Here is a 13,670-nt window from a genome sequence, read left to right as displayed (position 1 = left end):
TCCCAAGCTTGATTCTCTTGTTTTTATCTGCCCTTGACAGTGCATCCTCGATCGTAACTGGATCATCTTCTAGATTGCTACTATCCAGACATAGGTAAGTTACATATTCATGAAATCTTTTAGGTTTGGGAATTCTTTCTGATTTCCTTATCAGATTCATCTATTCCATCATCAAAAACTTCTTCTTCAAGAGTTTCATTTACTGCAGATAGTTATCCCACTGAATCTTTTTCCCTTCCAGTATCATTTTTATTATCTTCAATAGCATTGATACTCACATCGTTATTTAATTTTTCCATAAAGATTACATCTCTGCTGACGATTACAATGTTCTTCTTTGGATTATACACCCTGTAGTCTTTAACATTGTCACTGTAACCGACGAATATGTATTCTGCTTTCTTGTCCCATTTCAATCGATTCTCCTTTGGAACATGAACCATCACTGTGCTTCTGAATATTCTCAATCCGCTTACATCTGGCTTCTCTTCGATCCACAATTGATAAGGTGTCACAGAAATTCCAGAAGCTATAGATCTATTCCGTAAATACTCAGCTGTATGTGCAGCTTCAGCCCAAAAACGTTTTTCTAAAATTCCTTCAAATAACAAACACTTGGCTTTCTCAACAATGGTTCTGTTCAATCTCTCTGACTGCCATTTCATTGAGGAGTGTGAGGATTCGTTTTTTGATGTCTTATACCACAGCTTTTCAGAAAATTTTCAAAATCTTTTTAGCAAAATTCCCCTTTATTGTCTGACCTGAAGAATTTCATCTTTTTCTTTTTTTGATTTTCAGCCATATTTTTAAAGGTTTTAAAACAATCAAAAACTTCATTCTTGTTTTTGAGGAAGTATATGAAAGCCGTACGACTGTAATCATCCTCCAGTAAAAAAGATATTTAGATCCACCAATAGATTTGTTCTCCATAGGACCGCAAACGTCTTCATGTACTACATGTACTTCAAGTAAGTCTTTAGCACGTCTGCCGTGCTAAAGACTGCTTACCTTCACAGCAAACAATACAGTTTTGACTGGAAATTTCAACCGTACCAGTATAGTCAATATCTTTGACTATTCCATTTTTCATTTCATTTAAATATTCGCTATTTATATGTCCAAATCTGCGATGCCAAACGTCTCCAGAGACTGCAGTTCCAGCTAATAAACATTTATCTTTGTGAACGTTTAATTTGTAAACCCCATCTGTCATATCTGCTGTTGCTACCAATAGGCCTTCTTTGTTGAAAATTCTGCAACAATTCTCTTGGAACTCGACACTATTTCCGTTCCTTATCATTTGGCTAACCGATAATAAATTTGTGGTCAAACCCGGAACATAAGAGTACATTTTTAACTGTAATGTTAAAACACTTTTTCATAAATTTAGTTTTCAGGTCAACCTCACCTGAGCTTCTCACTGTGAGTTGTGTGTTATTTGCAACAGTTATATGTTTTGTTATGGTGTTATTTGGAACATTACTCAATAACTCTTCATTGGCAGTAAGTTTATAACTCGCACCAGAGTCCACATACCAATCATATTTACCAAACGCATCATTCAGAAAAAACAGCACTGAAAACATTTGGCGATGCTTGCCTCTTGGTTCCTTTGAAATCAGCATGATCATCATTTGGGCATTTATTTTCAAAATGTCCAACTAGTTTACATTTGTAACATTTTACGTCACTCCTGACATTTGACTTTGACACGCAGCATTGTTACCAACAGTTGTCTGTCTGCGCCCAAAAATTTTACTGCTGAACGCATTACCTGTCGCACTGATGGAGCTCACTTCCATATCGAGCAACTTTGTACGGATGGCGTCGGTAGATATGGCAATACCGGAGTGTTCAATAGCCATGATCATTGGGGAATACTTTTCAGGTAAACCCGCTAATAGTAATGATCCGATCCACTCATCGTCAATTTTGAAACCCGTTCCAAGTAATTTCTGCCCATTTTCAACAATCTGATTCACGTATTTTCCCATTGAATCACAGTTTTCTAAACGAATCGAAATTAAACTTCGCAGTAGATTGATCCTCTTCGCGAAACCGCTATCATCAAACATGGATTTCAATTTGTCACATAGATCCTTGATTGTTTTGGCTTCCTTCACATGAACATAAAGAGATGGGTCGATGGTCAATACCAATTTCGCTTTTGCTTTGGCGTCGTCTTCTACCACTACTTCGGATATACACTTTGAAAGTCCTTCAAGCACCAAGAAGTTTTCAATGGCGAACACCCAATCACTATAATTTTCACGTCCCTTTAACTTGGGAACATTCACTATACAGAAATCTTATGGGCTGTCAAATGATAGCCAAGGTGAATTCTTGTTCCGAAAGTACCTTGTTAGTTTATTTTGAAGAGTTGTCAAAAAGATTGAAATCATCAACATTATGGTATCAGTACTCGATGCTGAGGAGTACCTTAATTATTAAAAACTGTGTTGATATACAGGGCTTTTCATGATGAGCGTTAATTAGCCGTTTCTGACAAAATATTCAACGGATCAATCTGAAAATTCCACAGTATGCATAAATCAATATGACCTACACACCTAAAATATTTCATACGAAGCGGCGTTGTCGCTTCTACTATAAAGTAGCGGCTTCTTTGATTTTTCAAAAGGAACACCCCGTATATAATATCATATGATGATTCATTATCACTTTGTGAACAAATTCATATACTATTTCCCTCTCCCTATCTATTACCGTTTAGAACTTTTATAAATGCTGATAATCTTGAACTCTCTGTCACTAAAATGATCAAATTTGAAATGAAGTGGAGTAATACTATGAGGATCTTCACTCCGAGTCATATTTTCATTTGCCTCATACAGGGTCTTCAAAAAATGCAGATACTTTGATCTCATGAAAAAATGAGTGGAACTCAATTTTTTCAAATGAAACACCCTGTATATTTCAACATTTTTGAGCTCTACATCCAATTTTAGATTAACTTTGTTCAGATAATACTATTTCTATTTTGAACCGTTTTCGAGATAAACTGTTTCAAACGGAAACTGACGTGGTTTTCTTGCTGGTTTTTTGAATTCATCACTTATTTTGGATATTCAACATTTTTTTTTATACTTAGTAATATTTCTTTTTGATCCAGTTTTTTAACTGTCTCAGATCAGTCAATTCGAAATTGGTATGTACCTACCTTAGAAAAAGTTACAATTTGTATACATTGAGGTATTGGTCTCTAACGTACAACAGTACACATTGATATTTTTTAATAGTGTGCTTTGGAAAAATAAATAAACCAATTATTTAACTTCACACTTTCGTTGGTGGTTTTAACTGATTGTGATAGCTACCAATTATAATAGAATAATGTCAAGATTAGGTTACAGTAATGATGATTTCTTGAATTTATTAATAATTTATGGTGAGTGCAATAGAATTTCAAGTAGAACATGCCGAGTATTTCATGAAAGATATCCACAACAGTTTTGGGAGACTTTCATGCATTTCCAAATGATTCTCTGCACGAGCCTGAAAGGGAGATAGGTATACCCTACGTGACGATTTGTCGAATTCTTAATAAGCATAAATGGCATCCCTATCACTGAATGAAGATGATTTTGATCAACTCTTGCAATTTTGCGATTTGGTTAGTGAACGAGCGGTGGAAATTCGACATTTTGTTTTCAACATTTGCTTCAGTGATGGATGTTTTTTTTTTCTAAATGACACAGTTATCCACCATAATTGTCGCTATTGGGCTGATTCAAATCCTCACATTTTTCATGGAGTGCATACTCAACGTCCTCAAAAATTATAGGTTCTACAGTGTCCAACATTTGAAAGAGACTGATTTACCTCGTAGAGTGGAATTCTTTGAATGGTTACTTGTCAAGACTCAAGAGGATGAACATTTCCTTGACAATATCATATGGACAGATGAGGCCAAGTTCAATAGACAAAACAGTCATTATTGGGCGCCAGAAAATCCCCATATTGTCCGCCAAAGGGGTTTTCAAGAAAGATGGCAAATCAATGTATTTTGTGCCATAAAGAATGAGCCAATTTTTTATATCGAGTTTTATGATGATAATTTGAATGCATCAAAATATGAAGATTAACTGAGGAATGGAATTCAAATGATTTTAAATAATAGACCAGGAAGAGAACGTGTATGGTACCAAATGGATGGTGCTCCACACCATCATTCTCAATCAGTCAGCGAAGCTTAAACCAAAATCTTCGAAGACAGATGGATTGGTAATAATGGACCTTTTCGTTGGCCTTCTCGAACACCAGATGGTAATCCATTAGATTATTTCGTGTGAGGTTTCATTAAAAATATGGTTTACTCTACTCCAATAACAGCAATGGAAGATATGAAATCGAGAGTTACAACTGCTTTCAATAGTTTGACTCCAGACTTGATCAGAAGCGCTACACATGACAATCTTTTGAAGAGATTACATGTTTGTTCAAGTAGAGGTGGAGATGTGTTTGAACATATTCTGTAATACACTGACGATTAAATTAACTCATTAATTTATGTGACTAATTGAGAAACATCAAACGAAATCTGTTTTACAAAAATGAGTGATGAACAAGGAAACCATGTCAATTTCCGTTTGAAACAGTTTATTTCGAAAACGGTTCAAAATAGAAATAGTATTATCTGAACAAAGTTATTCTAAAATTGGATGTAGAGCTCAAAAATTTTGAAATATACAGGGTGTTCCATTTGGAAAAATTGAGTTCCACTCATTTTTTCATGAGATCAAAGTATCTGCATTTTTTGAAGACCCTGTATGAGGCAAATGAAAATATGACTCGGATTTAAGATCCTCATAGTATCACTCCACTCTATTTCAAATTTGATCGTTTTAGTGCAAGAGAGTTCAAGATTATCAGCATTTATAAAAGTTCATGTTTGGTAAAAAAAATATCGAAATTAATTTATATCTTTCAAACGGTAATAGATAGGTATAGGGAAATAGTATATTAATTTGTTGACAAAGTGATGATGAATCATAGTATGATATTATATAAGGGGTGTTCCTTTTGAAAAATCAAAGAAGCCGCTAATTTATAGTAGAAGCTACAACGCCGCTTCATCTAAAATATTTTAGACGTGTATGTCATATTGACTTTTGCATACTGTGAAATTTTCAGGTTGATCCGTTAAATAGTTCGTCAGAAACGGCTAATTAACGCTCATCATGAAAAGCCCTGTATAGTTACCAGCCATACTTGTGCAATATCAACTTGTTTCTTTCATACCCAACACGTGGTATTTGGGCCCATAACCTATTGAAATGAAATGGTCTAGTTGAGTTCTCAGCACAGACCAACTAAATTACTTTGTACATCATTATTACATGATGCCGGATGATAATATTCATAGCCAACCATAGATGGCGCTATAACATATATTTTTAGCTTTTCCAACAGGGGCTACGGTTTCATAACATTTTCTGTTAGCCCGAAGACGTCATCTCCCAAAAAACCAAAAGGAAATTTTTTGTGACTATTCGACAGTTGTGTTGGTTCCGGGATTTTCAATGTATCACCAGCAAGCGCCTGTCCGAATTTCATGTAACTGATTACACCACCGTCTGATATTCGCCCATTCACTCCTATATCAACCATCATGAACTCATAGTTTGCATTTGTCACTGCCATCATCACAATACTGAAAAACTTTTTGTACTTGTAGTAAAGTGATCCAGAATTGTGAGGTTTCTTTATTGCCACATGCTTGCCATCGATTGCACCCAGACAATTGAGGAAATTCCGTTGATCGTAGAAATCTTGTGCAATTTGTTTCCATTCTTGTTTTGAGGTTGGTACCTGCAACAAAGAAAAACAACTTTATAAAGCAACAGAAAATAGTCAGTTTTCAGCAAAATTCAGATGAAAATTTTTTGCCAAAAAATTATCCTATCAAATTTGTCTATTTCTAGTCATGTGTGTCGAAATAACCAATGAAACCATCATTACACTGATTTTATTTTGTGACACAATTAGAAATACAAAAAGGAAAGAAGAAAAAAAAAACACACACATCAAAGGTGCTGCTTCGTTCCCTCCTGTTCATAAAAGAGGACATATGCCTCATTGCTCACAATTGATTTTGGCGAAATTGGGAACACCTGTGAATCGTTGTATTCATGCCATGTGCCACTATATGGGTGTCTGCAATATGCTGTGTAATGTCCGTTGTAAGTAGTCCCACTGTGATTTGAAAGTGCATATAGATTATAATGACAAGGAGCCACATTCTCTGCTGCATAACTGCTCATATCTAATCCATCTGAAGAAAAGTCAATGTAAACGTTCAATTTGCCACTGAACCTTTCCGTCGGAGAGAATCTTTTCAAATGAATTACTAAAATACGGGGAAACTTATAGATTGATAAGGACTTTGTACATTTTCTCCTTTGCTTGCACCTCGAACACATTGGTTTTTCATCTCCATCCAGAGTTTCCTCTTTTGTGAAAGAATCCAAGCAATGTGACAAACTCACTTGGCCAGATCTTTGTGGTATGGGAAGGGACAAATCCCAGAAAGGATCAAAGATTACTGATGAGTGTCCACAGTGTGTGCACTTCATAGTGGATTTTAATTGACCAACGAAATTGTCTACAATCTTGGAGTTGTTCATATTCAAATATCTCTGCCAGGACTCTTGTGCTTTTCCGTTATCGCTCAATTTTTCGTCAATCTCAGTTAAGATTGGTTCAGGTTTCTCAGTAATTTTGTTGAGGTCCTCATGTAAACCTTCTAAAAGATATCGAAGGAATTCGTGGGCGTCTTGATGGGCAGAACCCATGTATCGAGGGGCAAATCTTTGAATCTGATTTTTGAAGTAGACTGTGTTAATTACTCTATCAGATGAATCTTCTGACCATAATTCCTTGATAACTTCCGCGAACGATTCGATTAAAACACCTTTCATACTAGAAATACTAGTATTGATATCTTCCATGTATGCATCCTTTTTTAGGTATTCCAGCAACCATCCCGTGTTTGATAAACATTGGATTATACTGTTCATGGATAGTTTTCACGGGTAGTTATCACTTATGTCATGACATTGCTAAGCAACCAACACAATAAAGTTGTTTGACATTTCAGTAATTCAATTTATTTCGAAAATGTCACTTCCTCGCTTTGGTGTTCAAAATGATGCGGCAATTGACAAAATCATTGAAGAAAATACACCAAAAAATACTGTCAATAGTAAAAAATACACTTGGAAAATATTTATGGAGTTTTGTGACGCCAGAAAATATGAATTGGATGGAAATCGTACTCTCGAAGAGCTTGCATTAATACTCAAGGATTGGGCGATTAATATGAGAAAAAAGGATAGCACAGAGTTTAAGGAGGCTACTGTTAAAACCGTATGGAATATAACAAGCAAATTATTACAAGAAAAGTATTACAAGGAGTATAATATCATGCTAGACCCCTTTAAAAGTGTTGTATTCAAACAAGCGCGGAATGCACGCGACGCAGCACGAAGAAATTTACAAACAGATCCCACTAAACGCAAAACAAGCTCAGTACCATTAACTTCAAATGAAATGAGTAAAATCATAAACTTTTGGGATGAAAATACCCCTATAGGACTCCTACGCAAATTTTATCACATAGCAGCGGTGGAATTGGCTTGGGGAGGTGGTGAAGGTGCTGCTTGCTTAGTTGATTATTTTCATATCGAAAAGGACAACAATGGATCTCCAACTAATAGGATAGAATATAATCCATTTTTCAGTAAAACCTGCCAAGGGGGTTCAAAGAACTGCGCCTTTAGCAAATGGTTAGTTCAAAATAGTGATAACAATGCTTGTCTTGTCAGATTATTCATTAAATTATTATCAAAACGAGGCACAAATATCAAGACAAATAGACTATTTTTAAGGCCAAATCGTCACTGGAAGACAGGAAGCGATAACTGGTATGACAATATGCCTCTGGGTAGAAATATAATCAACGGATGGACGAAATCTTCTGCTGAAGCAATTGGCTTGGATACGAAACAGAGGAAAATAACCAATCACTCTAATAGAGCAACTGCAGTCAGTCAACTAGCTAAGAGTGGAGTTCAAGAACAGCAATTGTTGAAAATTATTGGGCACAATAATGGAAATTCCATAAAACCTTATTTGAATATTGATCAGGAACATCATAACCAAATAATCAATAGTATGCGTGGAAACACCTATGCAGTAACCGAGGCAAATACAGCAAGATCAACGGAATATCATTATACGAATTGTTCTTTTAATAACTGTGTGTTCAATAAATAATTTTGTTCGAATTGCAAAAAATTTTCTCACCGAATATCCTTCGAACATTGATAAATAACTCATAATTTTATCACAACTTCCTCAAGCACGTTATTTTAGGTAACATCCCTCCGCCTTCGGCGTCGGGATGTTACCAAATAACGTGCTTTCGAAAACTGTGATAAAATTATTTCGTTAGTTATCAATGTCCTTGGGATATTATAGCTGAAAATGAGCTTTTTTTATCCCAAACAATTTAAACAGCAAAGATAGTTCGTTTGAAACCCGATAGTATGGTTATGCTGCATGATTTAATTTCGATTTTTTTATTTTTCTCAAGCGGATGATGCACCTCGTCGAAATAACAGGAAACGTAAAGCTGCAGATCCCACTGAGGAATTAGTGAAATTGGCTTCCAAACGCCTTCAACAACCACAACATGACAGCGACAAAATTGCTGCAGCATGGGCGGTCGAGCTCCGAAAAATGGATCCACAACAGCAGTTATTTGCGAAGAAGGCCATCAATGATATTATACAGGGTCTTTCACGACCAGCGTTCGTTGGGAATATACAGGGTGTTCCTTAAACACATGCTAATATTTAAGGAGGTAATTCTTAGATCCATTTAAAGAAAAAAATTTCCTATGGACGTATGTCCTAAACGCCTTAACTTAGAGATACAGGGTGGCAAAGTTTTCAAAAATAATCAGTTTTTTAATAATAACTGAGATAATTTTGTAGACATCTTTGGCATATTTGGTACATATGTTCCATGCCTCGAAGCGCATTTTCTGATGTACACAAATTTGTATTTTTTCAAACAGTGGCATCCCTACGGGTTTCGCATTGAATATTTTTGGGGAAAAAGTACTACGCCAATGCTTTATTTTCAAAATAAAATCATTTTTGAAATCCTCATTTATTTTTGAGAAAATTTGATCTCTTTGTATTTCTTTGTCCAACGCATGATTTTCACTCAAAAAAATAAAAATCGACAGAAAGCAAATTAAGAAATTAGATCAATTCTAAAATGAATGAGAATCTGAAAATTGCTTCATAACGCATTACCAATTCCCTAATTATATTTGAAAACGTAATCTGCAAAAAAATAAATTTTTCACAAAAACGAGTTTTATTTTATTTTGGGACAGTAAGTCTAAACGAATAGCACAAATTTGTTAATTAGTAATAATACCAAAACTGATTATAAAAATTGTTGGAAGTGGCCACCTGCACTTAGTATGCATGCTTCCGCCCTTCTACGCATGGAATTACGCACCCGTTCAAATATTCCCGGCGTATTTCGTATAGTTTCACACGAGGCAACTATTCGCTCTCTTAAATCTTCTAAAGTATTAACGGGAGTTTTATACACCAGAGTTTTAAGGTGACCCCATAAAAAAAATCTAAACTGTTGAGATCGGGGGATCTTGCTGGCCATTGCTGAGGTCCTCCGCGACCTATCCAACGATTAGGATAAACTGTATTTAAATGGTTTCGGACAATTACACTGAAATGAGCAGGGGCGCCATCGTGCATGTACCATATTCGATTCCTTAACGCAAGTGGCACATCTTCCAATAACCCAGGTAAGTCTTCTTCGAGAAAGTGTAAATAAGAACGACTATCAAGGCGTCCTGGTAGAAAAAATAGGCCTATTAGATGATCACCTATAATTCCTGCCCATACATTAACCGAAAATTGGTGTTGGAAATGGGTTTCGGTTATTGCATGGGGATTTTCTTCAGCCCACACATGATTGTTATGGAAATTTTGAATGGCATTCCGAGAAAAATTTGCTTCGTCTATGAACAAAATATGTGTCTCAAACTGCGGATTTAGTACAATACTTTGTAGATACCACTGACTGAAGTTCATACGCTGTGGAAAATCTCTGGGGAGTAATGCCTGCACTCTTGAAATATGGTATGGGTATAATACCAAAAAATCAACCAAAATACGCCAAACAATTTGATGACAAATATCCAGAGTTCTAGCGATCTTCCTCGTACTCGTCTCAGGATGTTCCTCAATTTCTTGCAGCACCGCTTTCTCAATTTCAGGAGTTCTTACTACACGAGATCTACCTTCCGGAGTCCCTTTCTTGAAACTACCAGTTTCCCCAAGTCGACGATGAATATTTGAAGAGGTTCGGATATCTGGTAAGGCACGATTAGGATATCTTTCCTGATAAATGCGCCTGACATCTGTTGCATTACCATCGGCAAGGCCATATACGTAATGCATTTGCGCCATTTCCGCATTTGTATAATTTACCATATTTACTGATATATATTCAGAAAAACAGCGGACTACCAAAATAACTACAATAACACTTCAAAATCAATCAAAACGCGCTGTGACAGTTTTTAACACCAACACCTTACTTTAAACCAACATCAATATTAGCTACTGCTACACGTCATTTATTCCAGGATAACTGAATTTATGTTTTCAAAAATTATTAAGCGGTGCTGCATTATGACATAATTTTAATTGAGAACAGTGCATCTGACAACAAACAAATACCTTTTAGATCCTCAATTATTTTGCAACAAATCTGATCTTAGTTTGCTTTCAGTCGATGCACGATACCACATCAGATTTTTAAGGAATTTATCCTTAAGTAAAGCGATTTTTAATTTTTTGAGCGAAAACCATGCGTCGTACAAAGAAAACCCAGCAGATCAAATGTGCTCAAAAATGTATGGAGATTTTAAAAATAATTTTTAATTCAAGATAAAGCAGTGGCGTAGTATTTTTTTCGCCAAAAATATACATTTCAAAACTCGTACGTACGCCACTGGCAGAGAAAATTAGGAAAATTGTACATCAGAAAATGCGCCTTGGGGCATGGAACATATGTACCAAATATGCTAAAGATGTCTACAAAATTATCTCAGTTATTATTAAAAAACTGATTATTTTTGAAAACTTTGCCACCCTGTATCTCAAAAGTTAAGGCGTTCAGGACATACGTTGATAGGACGTTTTTTCCTTAAAATAGGTCTAAGAATCACCTCCTTAAATATTAGCATGTGTTTGAGGAACACCCTGTATAGAGAACGATTCAAAACAAAAACTTGAAATTTTGTGGTAGTGGGTTTTACAAAAAGGCCACATAACATCCAGAAAAATGATGAAACACGATTTTTTCGAATGGAAACCATACACTATTCTATTATTTTTGAATGCTACGAAAAAAAAGATATCAAATTCATGAATAATGTCCTCTACCTAAAATACAACCCTGGCAAGATATATCCGATTTTGGGAAATATTTGAAATGTGAATCGTTCGAAGCAATGAATTTAATATGAATTATGAAGTTGTACTTCAGAATTGAGTTGAATAATTTGAAATTGAATAAATTGACAAAAAAAATCAATAACTATTCTTTCCGTAAAACATCAATGAAAATGAATTCAAGACTCTGTTCGGAAAAAAGAATAGGAAAATTAGTACTACCTTCCCTCGAGCAAAAATATCTCAGACTTCTTAGAGACATATTGATCGAACAATCTCATCCCAGAAAATTGTCAATAAAGTCATTTTCAATACCAATGGTAATACAAATTCTGATATAATTAATAGAAATTCATGTAATGATAATTCACCTATAAATTTTCATATAAATATGTATCTACCTTATCTTTGAAATTCACCTTCAAATATCATAAAACTCTTTGATAATGAACAAAATATCAAAAATATTAAAATTATGCAGAATTTGAATACTAAATTGAAAGATAAAACGAATACTACAAAAAAATGAAATGTAATTTATTACATTCCTTGTAACAATTGTAAATTGGATTATATTGTAATAAAATTTGAAATTCTCAAAGACAGAATAACGTCACATGAAAGTGATATAATAGTATATTATGCAACGATCATGTAATGATGGTTATTAAGACACGAGCATTAACCGGGATACGAAACGAGCCGAAGGCGAGTTTTGTATGGTATATGCGAGTGTATTAATAACTATTACATGAGAGTTGCATAAGCTATTTTTTCTAAACCCGATAAATAATGAAAAACTACAAATATTATATTTGTATTGAGCACATTTACAGTAATTAACTCATATTTTTTTAAAAAAGCACAAACTTAATGGTATTATCATGGATATATGAAAACTATAAAGATTCTAATTATATTTATATTGAATATAACAACTGTAATCAATCTGATCTTTTAAAAATATTGGAGTCGATGGTATTCCTTCTTATATCGCTGTTTTCAGACATTTTGATAATATTGGTAGGTAATATGAAAACTGATTTTGACAAATAAAGCAATTAGTTACTTAGGTTAGAATCTAGGACAAACAAAGGAACAGGATTCTCGATTGAAAAATTATGGGTTTCTATTGGTTGATAATCTGTATCGTTATGAAAAATCTGTATCATAATGGATATCATTATGAAACGGATTATGGTCATATAAGTGTATTGTTAGAGTACGGGTGTAGAAAAAACTCAATAAGAAATCATGTGCATTAGCACAACACTCTACATAAAAGCCAAATTACACTAATATCAGATTGCCTACGAATAGGTACAGAATAAATATTTCCAAAAGCCTTTTTCTTGAAGTGGTCGAAATCAATATGTCTTTTGATTGTATGAATGGAATTGTATGACAATGATAATGTCAGCAACATACATGGTGGACTATCGAAAAATTGACATGGAGGTTTTGAGCACTCATATTGCAAATCCGAAAAAACGCTCAGAGAGGTCGATTTTCATTGGGAGGGGGACAGTTTTTTCCCCATTTACAACGTCGTCACTTCGACCCCGGAGCAGAGAGGTGAACAACCCTTGGAATTTTGATGGAAAATAAGTGTCGAGTCGCACATCTTTTGAAGGATCTTGGAATTCTCTAAACAATAGTGTACATTTTTTTAAATTTGGACGTATTTTAAATGGTTTTTTCCGATAATTAACTCATTCAATATTGTTAATGGCAACAAATTTTTGTACGCCATTGCTCAGTGGAAATGTATTTTGAACTCTTTCATTTGTTTCTTACGCTACTTTTTTGTTAATTTTTTAGTTCTTCTCTGATAAGAGAATTATTACAATTGAGAAATGGTAAAAAATGCTGTTTCTATTTCACATTTTTATGTTAAAAGTTATAACTACATCATTACTATATAGTAGTGAGTGCCGTAAAGTGTTGCTGAAGAAACAATGGTTTCCACATCTGCAGAGAGGGTTGAGTTGAACTGTACTATGGAAATAGACGTTGTACTGCGAGAGCTGCTGAACTGTACAATCAACAAAATTGGAAGAATGTGTCGCGACAGTATGTTTCCCATTAATTGCGCAACTGGATCTGTAGCAAATAAAAAACGGCAAATCGAACCACCAGTAACAA

The 13,670-nt window shown here is 34.7% G+C and overlaps 1 protein-coding gene across 1 annotated transcript; it reads right to left on the bottom strand.

The window, feature by feature from the left end:
• Nucleotides 1-212: 212 nt before the first annotated feature.
• On the bottom strand, nt 213-12,998 carry LOC111516299 (uncharacterized). The gene is made up of 6 exons (XM_074186601.1): nt 12,954-12,998; nt 5,452-5,832; nt 1,775-2,276; nt 1,422-1,576; nt 1,009-1,357; nt 213-598 (listed from the first exon to the last, which is right to left on the bottom strand). Exons 1-6 carry the CDS (start codon nt 12,996-12,998, stop codon nt 213-215), a joined length of 1,818 nt encoding a protein of 605 aa, XP_074042702.1.
• Between the last annotated feature and the right edge of the window lie 672 nt (nt 12,999-13,670).

The sequence above is a fragment of the Leptinotarsa decemlineata genome, unplaced genomic scaffold (genome assembly GCF_025532065.1).
Source record: "Leptinotarsa decemlineata unplaced genomic scaffold, Ldec_3_MD MMD2_P_RNA_scaffold_4, whole genome shotgun sequence".
Taxonomy (NCBI): Eukaryota; Metazoa; Arthropoda; class Insecta; order Coleoptera; family Chrysomelidae; genus Leptinotarsa; species Leptinotarsa decemlineata.
Note: the sequence above shows the minus strand (reverse complement) of the source record. Positions and strands in the feature narration are given on the sequence as shown.

Coding starts and splice junctions, on each gene's coding strand:
- LOC111516299 (XM_074186601.1), bottom strand. CDS start 12,998: ATGAGTGCTCAAAACCTCCATGTCAATTTTTCGATAGTCCACCAT. Junction 1,577..1,774: donor GAGCTCCATCAGTGCGACAG/GTAATGCGTTCA, acceptor AAATGTTTTCAG/TGCTGTTTTTTCTGAATGAT. Junction 599..1,008: donor CTGTATTGTTTGCTGTGAAG/GTAAGCAGTCTT, acceptor TGTTATTTGAAG/GAATTTTAGAAAAACGTTTT.